At 40.6% G+C, this 21,130-nt stretch overlaps 1 protein-coding gene across 1 annotated transcript in view; it reads right to left on the bottom strand.

The window, feature by feature from the left end:
• Positions 1–4,303: 4,303 nt before the first annotated feature.
• Positions 4,304–21,130, bottom strand: part of sorcs2 (sortilin-related VPS10 domain containing receptor 2) — a 371,041-nt gene continuing 354,214 nt past the window's right edge. The window contains exons 18-27 of the mRNA XM_028563724.1: positions 19,855–20,026; positions 19,579–19,765; positions 17,201–17,334; positions 16,341–16,464; positions 13,848–13,960; positions 13,501–13,623; positions 12,432–12,531; positions 11,275–11,377; positions 8,249–8,442; positions 4,304–6,197 (exon numbers count right to left, since the gene is read on the bottom strand). Of these exons, the coding sequence (XP_028419525.1) occupies positions 6,133–6,197; positions 8,249–8,442; positions 11,275–11,377; positions 12,432–12,531; positions 13,501–13,623; positions 13,848–13,960; positions 16,341–16,464; positions 17,201–17,334; positions 19,579–19,765; positions 19,855–20,026 (1,315 nt within the window). The 3' untranslated portion in view covers positions 4,304–6,132. The remainder of the gene's footprint in view (positions 6,198–8,248; positions 8,443–11,274; positions 11,378–12,431; positions 12,532–13,500; positions 13,624–13,847; positions 13,961–16,340; positions 16,465–17,200; positions 17,335–19,578; positions 19,766–19,854; positions 20,027–21,130) is intronic.

Below are 21,130 nucleotides of genomic sequence, written 5' to 3'. Positions count from 1 at the left end.
CCATCTACCTGTCTCTTAGACCCCATCCCAACGAAACTACTCAAAGAAGCGTTACCTGTGGTAAACACTTCTTTACTAGACATCAATATGTCCTTATTAACATATTATGTACCGCAGTCATTTAAAATAGCTGTGATAAAACCTCTTCTGAAAAAACCCACCCTCGATCCTGAGGTCTTAGCAAACTATAGACCTATATCTAACCTTCCCTTTCTATCCAAGATCCTTGAGAAGGTGGTTGCTAATCAGTTATGTGATTTTCTACATAGCAATAGTTTATTTGATGATTTTCAATCAGGATTTAGAAAGAATCATAGCACAGAGACGGCACTGGTGAAAATTACTAACGACCTTTTAACTGCTGCAGACAAAGGACTTGTCTCCATCCTTGTTTTACTAGATCTTAGTGCTGCTTTTGACACTATTGACCATGCCATCCTGTTACAGAGACTGGAACACTTAGTTGGCATTAAAGGAATCGCACTAAGCTGGTTTAAGTCCTACTTCGCTGAGTGATCCCAATTTGTTAACATTAACGATAAACCCTCCAAGCACGCTAAAGTTAGCCATGGCGTTCCTCAAGGCTCAGTGCTTGGACCAATTCTATTTTCCTTATATATGCTTCCTCTAGGTAATATTATTAGGAAACACTCAATTAACTTTCACTGTTACGCAGACGATACCCAATTATATCTGTCAAATAAGCCAGACGAAAGTGGTCAGTTAGCTAAACTTCAAGCGTGTATTAAAGATATAAAATCCTGGATGACCCACAATTTCCTGATGTTAAACTCAGACAAAACCGAAGTTATTGTGATGGGACCAACGCACCTCCGAACTTCATTATCTAAAGATATAGCTACTCTGGATGGTATTGCCCTCTACCCCCAGCACTACTGTCAGAAATTTAGGAGTTATTTTTGATCAGGATATATCCTTCAATGCCCACTTAAAACAAACCTCAAGAACAGCCTTTTTCCATCTTCGTAACATTGCCAAAATTAGGAATATCCTGTCTCAAAACGATGCTGAAAAACTAGTCCATGCATTCGTTACTTCTAGACTAGACTACTGCAATTCCTTATTATCAGGTTGCTCAAATAAGTCCCTTAAGACTCTCCAACTAATCCAGAATGCTGCAGCGCGTGTTCTCACAAGAACTAAGAAAAGAGATCATATTTCTCCTGTATTAGCTTCTCTGCATTGGCTTCCTGTAAAATACAGGATTGATCCTTCCTAAAATCCTTCTCCTGACCTACAAAGCTCTAAATGGTCAAGCACCATCATATCTAGAAGGGATCCTAATACCTTATTGTCCCACTAGAGCACTGCGCTCCCAAAATGCAGAGTTACTTGTGGTACCTAGAGTCTCTAAAAGTAGAATGGGAGCAAGAGCCTTCAGTTATCAGGCTCCTCTCCTATGGAACCAGCTCCCAATTTGGGTTCGGGGGGCAGAAACTGTCACCTCATTCAAGAATGAACTTAAAACTCTCCTATTTGATAAAGCTTATAGTTAGGGAGTGAGGAGTTGCAGTGTCCACCTATCTGGCCCACCTGCTTCTCTTCATAATTGTTAGATTAATAACATATCACAAAAGTAGAGGGAGGCAGGCCAGCAAAGCGCGATCCGGCAGGGGAGAGTTCAAAGCCCGAACAGGCTACCTCTCCTTATGACATGTCTCTCTTAGTTACGCTGTTATAGTTTTAGACTGCCGGGGGACTTCCTTCCTTTGACATACTGAGCTGCTCTCTCCTCTCCCTTTCTATTACTATTACTATTTGTGTGTCTCCCGTCCCAGAAATGCTTGTTACTAATCCTAGCTTCTGGGGAGTTTACTCCCCGGAGTCCTTATGTTTTTTCCCCCAGCGTATTTCCTTGGAGAACGTTGGCACCAAGATCCTGGTTCCAGCTGTCGCCGTGGTCCTGCTGCATTCCCTGCTAAGCTCAGCGGTGCCCTGCAATGTCATGCAGCTTCCTGCTGAACCCTGCTGCTTCGAAGTCACTGTTCCATTATTAATTTGACTATTATCGCCACTGTTCATCATATCCCCAACCGGCCCGTCAGACACAACCTACCAAGAGCCTGGGTCTGTCCGAAGTTTCTTCCCAAGAGGGAGTTTTTCCTCGCCACTGTCGCACTGCTTGCTCTTGAGGGAATTACTGTAATTGTTGGAATTGTTGGGGCCTTGTAAATTATAGAGTGTGGTCTAGACCTACTCTATCTGTAAAGTGTCTCGAGATAACTCTTGTTATGATTTGATACTATAAATAAAATAGAATTGAATTGAATAGTACATACTTTTATTTATATTTTTCACTTGACTTGTGTAACCGTTGTAACAGTGATAAAGTAGATGAAGTAGACATAGGCTACCAATTAAGATACTCAGTATAGTAAAGTAAAAATAAAATAAAAATAGAAATGATCTTGTCCCCATGTCTAAATGAGAAACTGAAAGAGCAGAATACTCCTGGCAGAGGAACAAATCAAGCTGACCAAACTGCAGCAAACCAAAGGCCAACTTCAGATCTGCCTCCTAAAAGCAAGGCTTGGAAATGCTGGTCTCTCCTCCTCAGATGAAAAAGAACCCTGAACATTCTTTATTTTGTAAAATATTGGACATTTAGCCTTTTGGTTTGTTTATAAGACATTTTCAAAATATCCACAATATATTTGTTAATGTATATTTGTTGTAACTCAGATGAGGGGTCATAAAAGAAATTATGAATGGAAGTGGATGGTTATGTTATTTTTGTGTTTTGTCTCAAAATAAGAAACACTTACAGTGACCCCATGTTGGCTCTCCTACCTGTTCTTTACATATCTGGTAGCCCACATTGTGATATGTTGTCCCATTTAGAGCACTAGTAATCCGGATTTGGTAATCTTGAAAACTGTTTATCTGGATAAGGGTGATCCAGTCCAATGTTGCTTTGAAAAACCGGCATAAAAGTAAGACGGATTACCTGATCCTGGATAGCCAAAAATGGGATTTCCAAATCCGGATAATTTTGATACAGATTAAATGTTTTGAACAACTGGCCCATAGAGCTAGAGATTTACATCCAGACAGGATCTTTTTAACAGGAGAAACTAATTTCCCATGTCTGGACAACTCTCTGCTGAGAAAGCCATCAGAGATGAAAGGTGGGACGTTAGACAGGACTACCTTTGTAGCTGGTTGTGCGAGCGGCAGCACCTGTACAAACATTTCATTCACGGTGATGCCCGCCTCGATGACTAGGTTCACCTTGTCCTCCCGGTCCAGGAAGATTAACACGGCGCCGTTCATGCGAGCGGCCAACTTAATACTACCGTGTCCGACCTTTTCCCCCACAGCTAACCTGATGTCCTCCACGCTGCACGGAAAGCCAGGACAGATCTTTACTCCATGCTTTCTGGTGAGCGTGGAGAACCCCTCTCCATTCACCATGGCGGCTGACTCGACCTAGTCTCTCCTCCTCAGCCTGACTCGACCTAGTCTCTCCTCCTCAGTCTGACTCGACCTAGTCTCTCCTCCTCAGCCTGACTCGACCTAGTCTCTCCTCCTCAGCCTGGCTCCACCTAGTCTCTCCTCCTCAGCCTGACTCCACCTAGTCTCTCCTCTTCAGTCTGGCTTGGCCTTCGTGAAACGCACCAAGCCATGATACACAGATTAGACTAGGTCAAGCCTCAGTTATCAGTTATCCTAAATTTATAAATTCTGCTTTTGTGCATTAACCCCTCTGGTGGCGTTTTGATAATCAACTTTAATAACCAACGATTATTTAACGCCTGATGACGTCACACACCTGGTGGTGTTTATTAAACGTGCGGTGGCGCCAGGTGGCACTCAGAACGGCATTTTAACGGCTGTGGGAATTGTGACGTATTGTTTGTGAGCCTTTTGGCTTTCCATACTAAACACACAGAACAAACTAGGGCGACCGTCGCTCACCGTTGGCCCAACTTGGACAATAACACTTTACACCGTTTAGCTGTCAGCATTTTAACTGTTTTTAAGCCAGCTAACGGTAGGCTAAAGTTACCTGCTGGATGTTAACCAGCATCACACCCTAGTCTGTTTTAAAAATTGTATCGCGAGGCATTTTTCATCTCAATCGGTTGTAATCTTTACACAGTTGAATCGATTTCTTTTACCGATTCATGATGCATTGTTACATCCCTAATATAAAGCCATCAGAGAAAAGAACCAACAGACTTAACAAGTTGTGGGAGTGATTTATTCCAGGATGCAGGTTTATGTGCAATGTGCGTCCTGATGAGGACACGCAATTGTTTTTAAAAGCAAAATCAAACAAACCCTGCAAAAAGAGGAAAATAATAAAAGAAAATTGGTGCGGTCGAAATTACATGGTTGTGCCATCAGGTGTGAAACTCCATTATTATATTGGAATATCAAATGTCCTACTTTTCCCCTTTGTTAAGGTTAGGGGCACTGATACATGACGACACATCACTAGAAAAAACTGAGAACAAGTTAAACATGAGCAGAATATCTACAAAAGATGAGTCAAGGTGTGAATTAGGATGAGTAAATGTGAGCTGCTGGCTGTATCAAATACAAGGCAAATGTGATCTGGGTGGTAATGGTAGCATTGGAAGTCCCCAAAGGCCTTTTTATCCATGGACCTTTTGATTCAGAGTCTGTAGACCTGTCCATCTGCTGTTTAGTGTGTACCGACAGCACTGTTTACATCATCAGTACAAAGAAACTAAAAGACTTCAGCCAAAGGCAAGAGAAACAATAACCAGTGTTTACACGTACAGAGAAAAACTGTGTATCAAAAATATTGATTATACATAGTTGTCACGGTGTAGTTGTGAGTATCTTTATAAGACGGGATAATGATCCGAGTTAACGGTGGATATCGTAAAATGATCTTGCCCATGAGATTACACTGGAAGTATCGAAAATGGATACATGTGAAGCAGGTCATGGCGACGACAAAACTGGAAACGGTGAGAATTTTTCAAACTTAAGTGACGACTGGCTCCAAAACTAGTTGCTGTGTATTTTGGTACAAGTGTAAAACACTCACACACACATGTCAAAGGGAATATGTACAAAGTGGAGATTGTTCCTATTTACACATTTACATACAACAAACCAAACCGTTCTAAGGAGACGTGATTTCACCGTGGGCTATGCCTAATATAGGCCGATACAGTAAAATAAATGGAATTACACCTTCCCTCCATGACAGGGCTCGTCCACAGGGGGAACAAGTCTGCTTTGACCTCTGACCCACAAAGTGTGGGGAGGAAGGGGCATACTGTTTATAATAAATAAATAAAGCCAACAATGTGTAACGTCACCAAGCAGATATTATTGTCTGCTGCTGTAGGCACCATGGGACGGATTAATGAGCTCCTACAAAGGCGGTGCTTATTTTAAACACCACACACGACAACTTCTGTAAATGTGTGAGCTATAAACAAAGGTTACAAGGTTCGGGGAAAAATGAACAATGCTTTGTGGACATACAGTATATTCCAAAGAAGCTGAGGGCTCCCAAGTACCTGTGAGTGTGACTTTAGGAAAGTGCAACTACGCCCTCTTGTGTATGCATGCGTACACTTGTCATATGCAAATTCACAAGGGCTATCATATCCTACCATCCATTATTGCCTGTGAAGAGAGAGTGTCTACCATTTTTTTGGGAAGCAAAGAGAAAATAAAAAGAGGGGGGGTGGGGGGAGTAACAATGTTTTGCCTTTAATTAGACTTCTTTATCTTAATGCTTGGGAATCATTTGGTCACCAAGAGGCCATAGTACTACTGTATGGCCTCTCCAACAGTCTGACTGCAATGGTTTCCAGTCATTTTCAGTCAGTCTTGCTAATTTTGAGTACAAACTGATTTTCTTTTTCACAGCACAGACGTCCTTGGTATGGTGCCATCAAGAGCTTCATCCTACCCCCCAAAAAAAAATCCAAAGAAAAACGAGAAAATTGCCGGAGCTGGAGGTTGAGGGTTGAGGAGGCCAAGGTGTGGAGGTGAAGTATCCGAGGAAGAGAGAGAAGAAAAAAGGAGAGGAGAGAGGAGGAGGAGGAAGTCCGAGTGGAGTCCCTGTGCTCGTCAACCAGCTAGGCTAGGCTAGCTCGTTAGCATTGCCGTGGGCGGCTATCAGCTCGTCAGGTAACTGTGTAGTTCTCTGGAGTTGATGCTCAGGACCACACCCGAATGGTTGCCTGGCAACAAGAAGGGAAGAAGAGACAAGATGGACAGAAAATGAGCCCAGATCATGACACAACAGTGGAGGGGCATTAGACATACATGTTGACCTAACATTTTAAATGTTGGTCACACTCCAGTGAAATAGTGGTAGATACAAAATGGCATAATGGAAAGCACCATAACCTTAGATTTTCTACATACAAATAATTGTGTTACTTTCATTAGTATGACAATACTAAGAATTTACTTATTCATCATAAATATAAATAACTAAATCATGGGCGTCGGAATCACCTGGGACAAGATCCACCCACTTTCGAAGACCGATGATATTGGACCCACTCACTTTTACCGTGTCCACTTCATCAGATCGCTGTCAGTCAAATCCATATTTACACTTGAGAAATGTCCTAATACAGTTTTTCTCAATCAATTTGGCACATTTACTGAATCAAACTTGTCCAAATTCTAAGTACAATCCTCACACCACATGGTACATTCAGCACATACCCCTCGATGTGACCTGCAAAAGGTTACTTACTCCATCAAAAGAATTAGCTCATGTTTCAAATGTAAATAAATGCGCCGATGAATAAATCAACGCCATCAAAACAAAAGGTTCCTTTACCATTTACCAAAAAAAAAGATATACAACGGCAAAATGATCAGGAACTGTTGGACAAGATGCGCAAGAACAAAGAAAATATGCTGCAAATGGATCGACCTCACGGGTCATCCAACGTCCTCTCCGTCTGGCAGTAACATGTTACCGACATCACACCTGATGTTGATAACGTTACAATGCAAAGAGGGAAAACTTTTGGCATGACGCATAAAGTTGACTTGACTTGTCTATTCATCTGAAAACTTTTACAACAATACCACATAGCTATTATGTATCTTGGCGTACTCAATGCATTTTGTGCCAAAGCATATATATCTCAGTCCCTCCAGAAAAACGTGATTATGCGATGGCATAATTCAATGCATAATCAGCCAAAGTCTGCATATTTATGCAGGGCCGCATTTTTTCAAATACGCCGCACTTTCGCCGCATAAATTGCCGACTTCCGCGCAAAATATGCGGTGCTTGCATGATTTCATAATCACCGCATTTTCGTTGCAAAAAAATCCCATATATCTTAGCAGAAAGTTGAACATTTTGCATTTACTTCACACAAGAGCAGCCATTTCCCCCTGTTGCCATGGGAACGTTATGAAGCGACGTAATTACGCGGCGTGGACATCATCGAAAAGCAGGGTGTTGGGGGAATCACTTTTTTTTCGAATCACTTTTTTTTCTCTTCTTCATCAAACCGCAATTTTTGCAAGTTCCCGCAATTTCATTGCATACAATTGCATAAATATCCCGCATATTCCATAATTTTTTAAGAAAACGTGCCGCATAATTAAGGATTTTTGCCCGCAACAATCACAAAAAAACTGGAAGGACTGATAAATGACTATAATAATGTTAACAACTACATGCCATGTCATATAGTTTGACAAAGTTTAATAGTCGTTCAACGATTGTGCCAAAGCGATTGAGAAACAACTGTAAATTAAAGTTAATTCTGCGTTTTAGCTGCAGCCTTCCTGCTGCTTCCTTGAATCCATTGTACTTGGCTCATTCAGATTCCATACAAATTAAACTCACTATTCAAGACTGCTGCTCTCCCGACACAGCAAGGTTAAAAGAAAGCGTCTTGGCACTGCTGCTCAGTGGCTCTGGCTGTGTGCTCACATGCTGTCACTAAACAAGCTGCTATTTAAGTGAATGTTCATCATTTGTACGCCTGCTGCTTTTAGGCGTCATGTAGTCTTTGTTGCAGCATTAAATTACAGTTACACTTACAGTTAACAGTTATCGGACGTTATTATTTTTTTACAATAGTAGTAGTAGTAAGGGTTTTAGCAATACCAGTAATAAGGAATACAAAAGGGAAGCCCTCCAGTACCTTGGTGTGTGTAAGCTGCAGATGTTAGTGGCTTGGGTTTTAGTAGCAGTGGTTAGTGGTAGTAGTCCTTACTAGGGAACGGAAGGCGGGGCTACCTCCTGCGTTACCTAGAGTCTGCGAGTCCAGGTCATCGTCGATGAACTCCTCCCCCTGGATGATGTGCTGGGTGTCCTCACTGTGATTGACGGGGCTGGTCATCTCCTGCTCCTTCTCGTTGTGCATCTGAGCATAGACATTGCGGCTGCCTGGGAGCTTCCTGAAAAACAGTGGGGGATAGGCCTCTTCAGTCCTAAACCAAGGACTGTGGGATCGGTTGTTTTTTTGTAAGATTTGGCCTCAGTTATTGCAGTGCATGTTTTATTTCAAGCGACTTTTCGTTGGACGTTTTGTATTCAGGACACGAGGAACTGCTGCGTTTGGATTTAAAAGCTGTTCCAGAGAGAAAGATCAAAAAGACAGACAGGAGGAGCAAGCTAACACTGCTAACAATGTGACATGATGCAATATAAGCTGCCATGAATTAAAGGTAGAATTGGGGAAAAAGGCCATGATGAAATGAAAACTGAAAAGGGGCAAACAATAATTATGAATTATGAGAGTGAATATTGAGTTTTAATCATTTCTTTTTTGCTATTGTTGATACAATTACCAGACTAGCAGTAGGGGGACATTTTCACAACTTTCTTTGCGCTGCCTCATTTGAATTAACGTCCCGTCTCACCTTAATTGAATTTCCAGAAAATCCACTATCATGTTATATAATATAAAGTAATAGAACATGATATTAATATTGTCTACTCCCACATATGTATCATCTTGATGCAATGAGGATATTTTAACATCTTTTCTTTCATCCCAGCTCACTGTTGCTGCTTTAAAACTCAACTGCTCGACAGATTCGTCTTTAAGGGGGGCTGAAGCTACCTTATAATGTTCCTCCCCCCCTATAATAAGAAAAATAATTAGATTTTGTTTTTACATTGCACTCTGTATCACTCACTATGTTAACTTGTCTCAACGCAAATCTTTGATCTGAACTGGGCTACCACACACATGCACACAGATGACTGGTGAAGTCTGATTGATTCAATGAAATGAGTGATACAGAGTGAAATTGTAAGTTGTTGTTACATAGCAGTTTCAGGTTCATACTTGTATTTTGTGTTTGTACTAGGACATGTTTACATGCTTTAATGTTCAAAAAACAATGTATTTTTCTCATATTGCCCATGTCTGCTGCTCCTGTATTCACCCTCTTTCTAAGCTGCTCTGCTGGAGCGCCCGTCTCTCCTGAAAAAGCCCAGTCTGCTCTGAAAAATCCCCAATAAAGCAGTAATGTAACATAAAACCGGGGAAAAAGGATCAACCTTGGCGACATCTGTCGTTAGCATGCAGCTAACGTTAGATTGTAATAGAATATAGCAGCACTTTCTACCTTAAAAACTTGCAGATAAGGCTTTTGAACCATATACTTCCCAACTGGACATGTTCAGCAGTAACGCAACCCAAAATCTGGGAGAAATTAATAACATTGGCAACAAAGATTACAGATGTCTGGCATTCGCACACAGCTACTTTGGATAGCAGTGGACACTAAAAAAAATAGCATCACTTTCTAGTCAAAAATCACAGATAAAAGCTTTTAAACCACATACTACATAACCAGAAATGTTCCAAGACAAATATGACCCAGAATTGGGGAGAATTTAACAACATTGGCAGCCAAGATTACATCTTTCACTGCCATTAGCATAAAGCAACATGCGACAATGTTAACACCACCGCAGTAGCTTAAAAAAACCACTCCAGTCCTGCCTGCCTGGAGCAGATGACCTTCTGGAGAAGGCTGGCTACGTGTTACGTAACACTAAGCCGAGAGTAGAAAAAACTGCTGAAACCGGAGCGTTCAGAACATTTAGATATCTGAACGTTTTAGCTCACAGGCATTTCTCTGAAATACGTTTACCTCATTATTTGAATTATTTGGCTAGGTTTAACATGAAAATCTGACATTATAACTTATTATGAAAGAAAATATGGAAAAGCGTTATATGTGACCTTTAATTGCTTAACTTTAGCTACGTTTACTTGAGGTAAAGGAAAGGGGATATTTTAGTTGGCGGTGAAAATATAATAAAATGAAAGCAATCATTCATACATAGCTAGTCCTCATATAGGCTATTCATCATTACTCCAAATCTTTTATTCCTTCCGCCATCAGGTTATTAAATTCAGACAGTAGCCACTTTAAATAGGATCCTTCCAAAAGCTTACATGATAACGTATGCAACAATGCCTATTTATTAGTTTATTTTTTCTATTTAACTGCTATTTGTAAAAGTCAGCTGACTGATTTGTGCTTGACCTGACATTTGGGATGTTGATATGACACAGTGCAGTAACAGTAATTAGTGTACTTATTTTGACCTGCACCATATCTAATAGAGAGAGGAATTAGATATGGTATTACTTTATCACATATATACATGAGCAGACTTTTAGCATTTACAGTAAGTCATAGCCTACAGAAGAACTCAGCAGGAGCCCAGTCTGGCCTAAGTAAATTCCTCCCATACAAAGGTAATTTAAGTATACAGATACATATTAAAATAAAAGCAAAACCTATTCATATATTTATTGCCTCATGTATTTATTTCAGAATGTATTTCATAGACATATTTTTTTATGTATTAATTACAATTTAAAATGGCATTCCATAACTATTGGGGGCTGCAAAAAAAGGGATCATAATGTTGAAAGTGAATTCATTAGGAATAAAATACTTTTATAAAATAAAATATATATAAAATAAGCTAATAAAATATTATCAATTTGATCCGCTATACTCCTTTCCAAGACAAAATAGCATCTGTTTAATTGCTGGGGTCATTGGAATTTGGGGGCATGGAAATGTAATCATAGGCCAGTAGAAACAAAGAAGAGCCATTATTATATCAGCGATGGACACCAATGACTAACTAATTTTAAGAGAATGGAGAAAATACAACTAATACCATGTTTGGGTTTTGTCTCTAAAATAACTGAAAAGGTGCGGTGGAGCCCAGCCTTATGTGCCTTGGCTGACTGACTGACTGACTGACTGACTGATACCACAGCTCTTGACATGGCTCACCTTTTGAACTTGTAGAGGATGAAGGAGCCCGTGGCGAAGATGCTGATTAGGATAATTACTGCTAGAGCCCAAACACCCGGACCTTTCGCAGCGCCATAGAAGCCTGGGGTGATGATATACACACATAAACCGATGAAAAATGCATCATGTTTGCACAATAAATCTGATTTTAAACAAAAATGTGAGTAGTTACTAAGGAACGAGTGAGGAATGAATCAGCAATGACCTGATAATTAATGGTTAATAAGTTTTTCCTGAACAACTGATGTGAGGACTATATATAACACAATGATGGGTTACTAGAGAACAAATCTGGAGATACTACTGTATATTAATAAATTATTAGGCACTGATGACCTCGTCAAAAGCGAGGGGGGCTGCACAGGGACAGGGGCCCCGAGCAGTTGGGGTTTGGTGTCTTGCACAAAGGGCACGTTTGCAGTGACCAGGAGGTAAACTGGCACCTACCCGAGGCCATAATCCGTCCGTGCAGGAACTTGAACCAGCAGCCCACTGGTTCCCAAGCCATGTCCCCATGGAATGAGCTACTGCCGCACCAGTTTGCAGAAAGGCTAACACTAACCGTGTGCTGCAGAGGCTGTCCACAGGTGAATCCTTATTTATGCCTCACTCGTTCCATAGTAAGTACTCACATTTCTGTGTTATGTTTTTTAAAGTGTTACAAATAGGCAAATCCAGAAAGTATTGTGAGACGATCTTGACTCAATAACGGCAGGACCAAAGGGATATTAGTGGTAGGAAAGAATAGGCCTCCCCCCACACAAAACCAGACCATTTTAAACTCAGTGAAGGATGATCAGCTGGATGAAAAAGCCCAGCACAGAAAGATATTTTTTTTATATCTGGTTACCAATATATTTGGTTCGCTAGGAACCCAGGAAAGGAAAAAGGCAGGGGAATCTTAACGTTAATCTCATTAACGTTAGGCTTCCATACAGAAAGTGGCGGGTGTACAGTTCATGAATGCACCATTCTCTGCTGCTGTAGTTGTTAGTCATGAGCAATAACTCCTTGGAAATAAATCAATAACATGCTCTTATCATAAAAAAAAAAAAAAAAAAACATAAACAAAACTGTTGTTTCAAAAAGCAGGCTTTCATGGGAAGTAATGCAAATAGCATTTCAATAGACAGTACCTGCATTTGGGTCAGCTAGCATCACCAGCACTTGTAGACCTCCTCGCACCACAAAGCTGACATTGTTGCTGTTTATTGCTTGTATGATGGCTGGAATACGCTGAGGGTAAGAAAATATGAAATTAAGTAATAAAGATTAATTAAGAAATACTTGTGAAAAACAGTTTGAAAACACATTAGACTAACCACTCAAATTCAGCTACCTTTCAGCCTCCCAGTTTATTTAAAACATGCAACACAAGCGACTTAGTGTGTGACACGCAGGGTCAGGGGACATGGAGGAGAATGACTCAGACTGTCCCCCTTTCAGTGGTAGTCAGAGCTTACCAGCAGCTACTGTCAGACTCTTTGTGTCTCTGCTGAAAAGATATTGAGCTTTGACCGTCAACTGAAGTGCGTTTTATGTCTCTTTGACTAATTGTCAGTGTGGGTATCTTTGTTAACTGAGCTAGTCTGCAGACGTACATTGCTTTATCATCAGTTACAGTATATAGCAAAAGGTATTTCCAGCATTTGGCTCAGCTAAAAACAAGTCTTACCTAGTCTGTTGCAGGCCACATTTTGGCCTTTGACGTGGCTTCAAAAACTGACATCCATAGAAAAGTTTTGTCTCATTTGAAAGCAGAGCATCTACGGATTAATTACAATAACCGATATGGTATGATCCACTAAAGTTAGACCAGATGTTAGATAAATAAATCCCCATGTTTGTTATCTTCGCCGAGATTTAACTATTCTTTGTTTGGGAGGGGAGAAGGAGACACACCCTTGGCGCAGATCTTCACTTTTCACAAAGTCAGAAAGCCACCTCAACAGGGAATTTAGAAAAATTGAGTTTCTTTCCGAACTCCATCAATGAATGAACGTTTATATATTGTACAAGTCTGCGCGGCCGCAAAAAAAATTGTGGCTACGCAGATGTGCAGAGCTTATTCGTGCCTCTGATGATGACTTAACGCCACGTGGACCCTCGTGCCCTCACGGACATGTAATGCATAACGCAGGCTTTAAATTGTAGGGCGACAAAAATTTATTTACTGGATCAACTTTTCTTTGCATATGTATGTACCTTATCTACAAACATGCTCCTCTTGGCTGGATTGCTGTATAGTGGGAGGATGTACAGGTCAGCAGTAGTGGGGAGGCCTGGCTTCACCACCGTAAGAAGGGACTCCAGGGGGACACCTGTGGTCTGAGGTCAGACGGTTAAAAGTCAGTTACAGAATAAAGCTGCGCTAATATAGTTGAAAGTTATCTGTTTCCACACTACATTATACTTGAATTTATTTCCTGTTTTATTAATCTCACTGTAAACATTACATGTTTTTTTCTCAACCAGGTCCATTATTTTGAGAGTGGATTATGAAGACTTACTAAAAAGAAATCATCAGCTTAAACTTCATTTTGAATTCCTACCTTACTAAGTATTTTAGTGACCATTTGGCCAATGTCCTCTCTCCACTCTGGGATGTTTGGGTTGAAGCGGTCCAGGTTTGTGCTGAAGCTCAGACGGATGACCTGGAAGTTATCTGGGATTAGACAGAACGGGAGTAGTTAGCAATCGTCACAGCCACCACTCAAAACTCAAACTGAATAATTGAAGCAGCATTAAATAAGCCACAGATATTGGGTATTGACTACTGTAGATTAAACAATGTTGGTACCGAGCCATGCGGCCTCTACAGAGCCCGGAACAAAGAAACAACTCAAAGAACCCAAACCTTAAGATCACACCTGAGACTAAGGCCGGCCACACACTGGCTGCGTGGCGCGAGCGTGTCAGCTGCGGCTCGATCCGAAAACGTGTGCATGCTAGAAATACAACAGACACCTATTTTTCAGCGTGTTGGAAGTGTTTCCAGGCAAAATAGAATAGGAAAAGATGTTTATGTCATTTTGACACAAAAACATTTAATACATGACATGTTGATGTTTGAAAGTCTCTAGGTTTTGACATGAATGCAGATATAAATGTAATTTAAAAAAAATAAGAATAAATAATTATTGATTTTCAAATATTGCACCTGTCAATACAGAACCAAATATTCTGTAGCCTATTTTGCCATCAATACTGCCGACGTTGTCTTTGCTGTAATCAAATCAGTATATATTTATCAATGGGAAACATACACGTGTACAGACAAGGCTAGCGTTTCTGGTGTGCAAAGACATAGAGAACGCCATGCAGCCGACAGAAACGCCACGCCACGCAGCCAGTCTGTAGCCGGCCGTACTTTGAGGTTTGAATTCAAAACCTGACGTCCCTTTGGACAAGACTTACAGAAACCCCATGACGCCACCCACGAGATGAAAGACTGACGTTCTGCACTACCTTCGTTTTTTACAGGAGACAAGACATCAGTCAAACGTTTGTACTTGTAATTAGCAGTTCTTCACCAACCTGGACGAGTATCAGACTATAACACGTTCCAGAGAAGATCACTGTGTGAAAACAGAGATATGGATCGCTCGTTTTCTTTACTAAGTCAACTCCGCTGTTTCCTTTGCTGCTGCAGAAGGACCAGCTTGCCATTTAAACTTGTCGAGTTGCGAACGACCTGTCGTTGTCCAACTCGGAGAATCTGCCGGACAGATTAGACAGTCTAAAGACACTTAACTGCTACCTGAAGCGATGTCAAGTAAAGGCTTTTGTCTACTATTGTGAAATACAAACCGCCGAGTCCTGTTCATTGCTGTGTTGAATTACGTCAACCACAGTGTTTACTGCTTGTTTACGTCTTCTTAATATGCTACCATAATTGTGTTTGTGTTAGTTATACCCTAATGCGGATAGAGCCAATTAGCTCCCATTAGCTCTCATTTTCAGGTTCATAATTATATTTAGAGGTTGTACCAGAATAGGTTTACATGGTTTAATTTTCAAATAACACCATATTTTTGTTGTACTGCACTAGCTGCAGCTCCTCTTTTCACCCTGTGTGTTGAGCTCGCTGTTTTAAGTACAATACTTCTGTTCCATATTTGTTGGGAGTCACACATGTGCAGTACCTAGGTAAGGACTACTAGCCAGTCAGAAGCAGAGTATGAGGGCGTGCCCTGACAGTACCTAGGTAAGGACTACTAGCCAGTCAGAAGCAGAGTATGAGGGCGTGCCATGCTAGCAGCTAGGCGAGCATTATAACGTGTGTTACAAAGTGACCAGGTTTGTCTCTGAAGTAAAGGCTGGACTACAATAGAGCTGTTTGGAGCAGTTTGTGAACAGTGTTTTCTGTTGGAGATGGTAAGTCCCTTTGGGGTGGACTTTGGGCTTTTTCACTAAAGGAACAATAAAGGAAAGGGAAAAAGGCAAAAACCATAATATAAGCAATTTAGGTGAACACCACCTTTTGTGACTGTATCCACAGTTCAGGTATTGGTCCTTGAGTCCAGGTTGGTGCCCAATAATTAATTCCTATTAATAATTGTATTCATAGTACTAATAATAGTGTAAACTTCAACTGTAATTCTATTAATACTGTGCGGCCAATGGATAACGTGAACATTAATGAGAACATGTTTGAGTGCAGTCTGTACTCTGTATAAGAGTGGAAGAAAATGTCCAAAATGTATTGCCCAAAACACAGAAAAATTACTTGAGGGGTGCCCTGCAAAAAAGGTTTGGGAACCACCAGGACATGAAAAATGCTAATTAACTTTGGTTAACTATGTTAAACAAAGCAGTGTTTGCTAAATTGAAGTTGAATTACTTCCAAAAGAACCACCATTGGCTGTTTTCACAATGGTTAGCCAGTGTGACAAACTAGCTTACTGCTACTCCTGCTATCTCATCGGAAGTAGCACCCATTACCTCTTTTACAGTAGCGCCCCCGAGAATAAGGTGGCTATTCAGTAAATATTTGCTGCCGCATCAACTCAATTCTATATTGTTCTTTCAAATTTCATTGTTACCGTAGACTCGAACTGTCCTGGTATCCTGCACCATAGATCGGCCATTAGAAGCCTGGACAGTGACTGAAACCTCTCCTGTCTCTGGGAAACTGGTCAGAAGGCTGTTCTCCAGAGTCAGCGTAGGCTACAGGAGAAAGTCACAACAGGTTGGTTGTTAGTTATGTCAGCTATATATAAAGGGTGCGTCTGAAAAGTCTGGGATAAAAAAAAATGGCTTCCAATGATTACATGATGGAATTGGGCTCAAACTATCATCCTTCATTAAAGTGGCTATAAATGAAAATTAATACTAACAATGTGTCATCTGACAATGCTAAAACGTGACAATGTGAAAGAGGTCACACCTTTTTCAGCTGAATTTGCAGCTTACTTCGGCTATAAGGAGCTTAGTGAGCTCATTTGTTTGCTGTCCGGCTGCAACTTTATCGTTTAGTTGCACTCTCGCTACTCCAGTGTCGTTTTCAGCTGCAGAAGACGGCTGTTTTTAGAGAAAAGCTCTTAAAGGCCCTGCACACTACCTGCTCAGCAGCAAACAGCAGACAGAAAAGTTTGCAGCAAGCTTGTGACCATAGTGGAACATTTAGCAGTTAAAATTGGTAGTGACCAAAAACAGAGCTATCGTCAGGTGGACACAAACACGACTCCAAATAATGTTGCTTTGTATCTACTGGATTTGTAATTTGGAACTGTTTTGCTAACATGTTAGCTATGAAAAACTTTATAAGATGTTGATATGGAAATGTGTTTTCAGCTTGTTTACTGCCCCAAAGTGAAGTCAGAATTGGTACAAAGAAAAAAAAGTAGAATGATTGAATATAATTTGAGGTGGGTAAATGTTATGTTTGGAGTGTGTCCTTTACCTGCAGGTTGTCTCCTATCCACCAGTAGAAGACAGACAGGTTTGCCTCAGTGGGAAGAACTATGGCAGTCAGATTGACCTCATGGTTTCTTCCAGTAATGGGAGCCACTTCCAGGTGCACTTCTTGTAGAGGGGCTGTAAGAGAAGAAAACATTTAGGTTCAAGATTAGGAAGCAAACACTTTTATTCACACACTGCTTTAATTAACTAATGGTATGTTTTTTTATGGATTGTATACTGCGTGTTGTTGTACTTGTTTGTTGTGTTGCATTTGAGCTGCTGTAATGAGGGAATTTCCCCAGCGTGGGATCAATAAAGACTATCCTAAGGATAACATATGCATACACTCATTCCTCAATTAGCAGTAATATACTACCAAACATAATCTAAACAATAATCGGGAGTAATACAAATATATCTATATATCCATTAAACTACAATAATGTAAACAGAGAAAGGAATTAAATGGCTCCAATTCAATTTTCCTTTCTTTAACATTTACACAATTGCTACATCGGATTCACAGAAATATAATATTACAAATAATGCAGCAGATATCTTTTCATTTACATACACTCTTGTGAGGAAGATTACTGCGCTGCACATCTGTAATCCATCAACTGACCAACAGACTGCATCAGAGGGCTCAACGCTAACTTTTTAAAGTGGTAACCAGGCATCAGCTTTTGGTTGCCATGTTTCAAACTGCCTATATTTTGATCAGTTAATTTCTTATGTAACTATACCACATATTTTAATAATGAAACAATGAGAGAATTGCTTGCAATATAATTTCCCTCTCAAAAAAGGGTGCATCACAAAACTCATGGTTTGGCTACCAGTTTTGAGTCACAGATTGGATCAATTTTCAGATCAGCACAAAAAAAAGAGGGGAATTTAAGTGATTATTAAAAATTTAATAACTTTTAACAATTAGTTCTTTCACCAGTAAATTGCTGTTAAACAATGAAAAGGGTATTTTACAATAACTTTGAATGCACCACTATGTCAACCAGTTTTACGTAAACGCAACTTTTATTCCCGTCTGTGTAGTTTTTCTGACAACAGAAGTGACCAGAGTGCTAGTTTGTCTCTGTTAGCTCGTAGCTTTAGCAGCAGACTGTTGAACATTGGAATCCTCTACAGTGAAATACAGTCACACGTTTTACACCGTTTAGCTGTCAGCATCAGTGTTTAATCCAGTTACTACTGTAGCTAACGGTAGGCTAACATTACCTGCTGCCAAATGTAACATGTTATTAGTGTTTACTAGCTAACGGTAGGCTAACATTACCTGCTGCCAAATGTAACATGTTATTAGTGTTTACTAGCTAACGGTAGGCTAACGTACCAGCTGCCAAGTGTAACGTGTTATTAGTGTTTACTAGCTAACGGTAGGCTAACGTTACCTGTTGCCAAGTGTAACGTGTTATTAGTGTTTACTAGCGTGGCAGCCAGCAATGCTTCTGTTGGATTTTGTGAGTTTTATTTGGGAGGTCAGCCAGTGATCTTCTTTAAGTGCCTTCTTAAACATACTTTTATCGGAGAGCCTATCCTGATTTTATTTGAGCTTGAACCTCCTTGAACGCCCTTTATTCTCTTAAATTGTTCTTATTTTTTTTCAGCACTGTAGAGGTTTTAAATGTTAAAGACTGGAAGGACTGGGGTAAATAGAATCTGATTCTATCTAAAGTTTAAAAATTAGGCCTAAACAACACATATAAAAGTCACTCTTTACCACATTATAGTCATGTAAGTGTGTAAGTAACGTACGTAAGTAACCCTTATTTTTTTTAAACTGATTAGTGACATCTTTTTGATGGGAACTCTGGTGCTGGTAAGTAGTCGGGCGGCAGACGGAGTCTTATACACACTGGAGTTTGAGGAGTGCGTTTGAGGTACCATTGATGATACTGTTGCAGTAGTCAAGACTGGATGTTACAAATGCATGAATAAGTGTTTGTTCAGAAAGTTTCTTTGCATCCATGCCTATTGAGCAGGTGGTGAGGGTGGAGTGAGTGGCAGCAATGATGGGCTTGGAGGAGAGCTAAAGTTGAGTGTCATTGGCTAAACAGTGAAACTGGAGGCCATGGCAACTTGGAGTTGCTCTTAAAAGACTTGAGACTTGACTTGGACATGCCTTTTAAAGACTTGACTTGGACTTGCGTGCTAAAGATTTGAAACTTGATTTAGACTTCCCCTCTTGCTATGATCACAGTTGTAATGGGTCACTTTAGACTGGCTTTCCAAAGACTTGAGATTTGACTTTGACTTGCCTACTGAAGACTTGAGACATGACTTGGACTGGCCCTCTAAAGGCAGCCTTCCAATAAGACTTTATTCACAGTTGTCTAATAACCATATGAAAACCGGACCCACCTGTCACCTGGATGTACATGGTGGCCTCGTCGTGCCCTGCCGTGTTCTCAGCCTTCACCGTGACCTTGTAAACGCCTGGATTTTTGTAGCGATGCTGGATAGGCTCATCTGTCACCGTTAGGTTCTGGTAGATAGCCCGAACCCCATCGCCGAGGTCCACCTGGTACTTGGTGCTGCTGGTGTCACCCTAGTATGAAGAAATGAGGACTTTCAGCAAAGTTAAATTCACTGGAAAGAAGAAAATAACATGAACAAGATAAACAACTTTCATCCTACCTGTTCCTGGTGGACAATGAATGTGATGTCATCACCAGGCGCCACGGCCAACATCTGCCCTTTGATGCTGACCTGGAGTCCTTTAGGAGGCAGAAGAGGGCAGTTGTGTTGTGTGGCGCTCTGCTGCTTGTTTAGCCCCCCTTCACACATGTTAGATATCACCTTCCTGTAGCTGAAACACAGCACAACATGTGTAATGTATGAGTATGAAGGTGTATACAGAGCATTTAAAGTAATATTTCAACATTTTGGGATAGGGTTGTGTTCTTTTTTGTGGAGAGTAAGATGAGAAAGTCAATATCAATCTCATATATTGGATGTGTCTTAAGACAGAGCTGGAGATAGGAAGCAGTTAGCTTAGCAAAAAAAACTGGAAGGACTGGGGTAAATAGATTCTGAAGTTTAAAAATGATGCCTAAGCAACACATCTAAAACTCACTTTTTACCACATTATACTATTATAATATGTTAGCATTGTTTGGGATGTGTGTTATGACAATTTGACAATAACGAAGAAAATCTGTGTTATAACAACTTGAAAGCAAGACAATAATGACGATAATCAAACTATTCATACAGACAGTTTTCAATAAAGGTTTGGGATATTCGTGCCAGCTCATCTACCATGTTGTAGTGGGACAGCTGCTGAAGAAAGAGACAAAGTGACAGAAGATGCAGAGACAAGAGAGCGCGATCTGGGAGAGTTAAAGTTTAGCGGTGAAGATATCAAGTGAAGTGTAGCTAGAGTCTGCAGTTTGAGCACAAATAAATGCTGCAGCTCTTAAAGACTGGAGGTGTACCGTGCATGGGCGATTTTAGATCCTTTTTGGGGGGGCTCAAGCCCCCCTAAATTTCATCTCAGCCCCTCTAAAAAAATATATAATAAAAAAAAAGTTTTTCAATGAATTTTGGTGCTTAAAGTTAGAGTTGCAAACTTGTCTGATTGAACAATTACAGGTTCATCATAGTGTCAAAAAATGTTAGCTGGCTGAGCCCCCCCCCTAAAGGTCTGATCCTAGAATCACCCCTGGTACTGTTTCTGAGTGGAGTGAAGGGGATTAGCTCCGGAGACTCCAGCCCTGTCTTCCTAACCTGACTCTGCCAGATGGATTGCTTTGCAAACTCTGGAGCTTGCGAGATCAGGATGGTCTCACGAGGCTACTGTCTTCCCCCCACGAAGGTAAAGCTAACACTAAGCTACTGTAAGCTATTTATTAAGTTTCCGTTTTTAGCAAAATACTAAGTGAATTTAATTCCCTCTGGAAAAACAGTGTAG

The sequence above is a fragment of the Perca flavescens genome, chromosome 19, assembly GCF_004354835.1.
Source record: "Perca flavescens isolate YP-PL-M2 chromosome 19, PFLA_1.0, whole genome shotgun sequence".
In the NCBI taxonomy this organism is placed as follows: Eukaryota; Metazoa; Chordata; class Actinopteri; order Perciformes; family Percidae; genus Perca; species Perca flavescens.
Note: the sequence above shows the minus strand (reverse complement) of the source record. Positions and strands in the feature narration are given on the sequence as shown.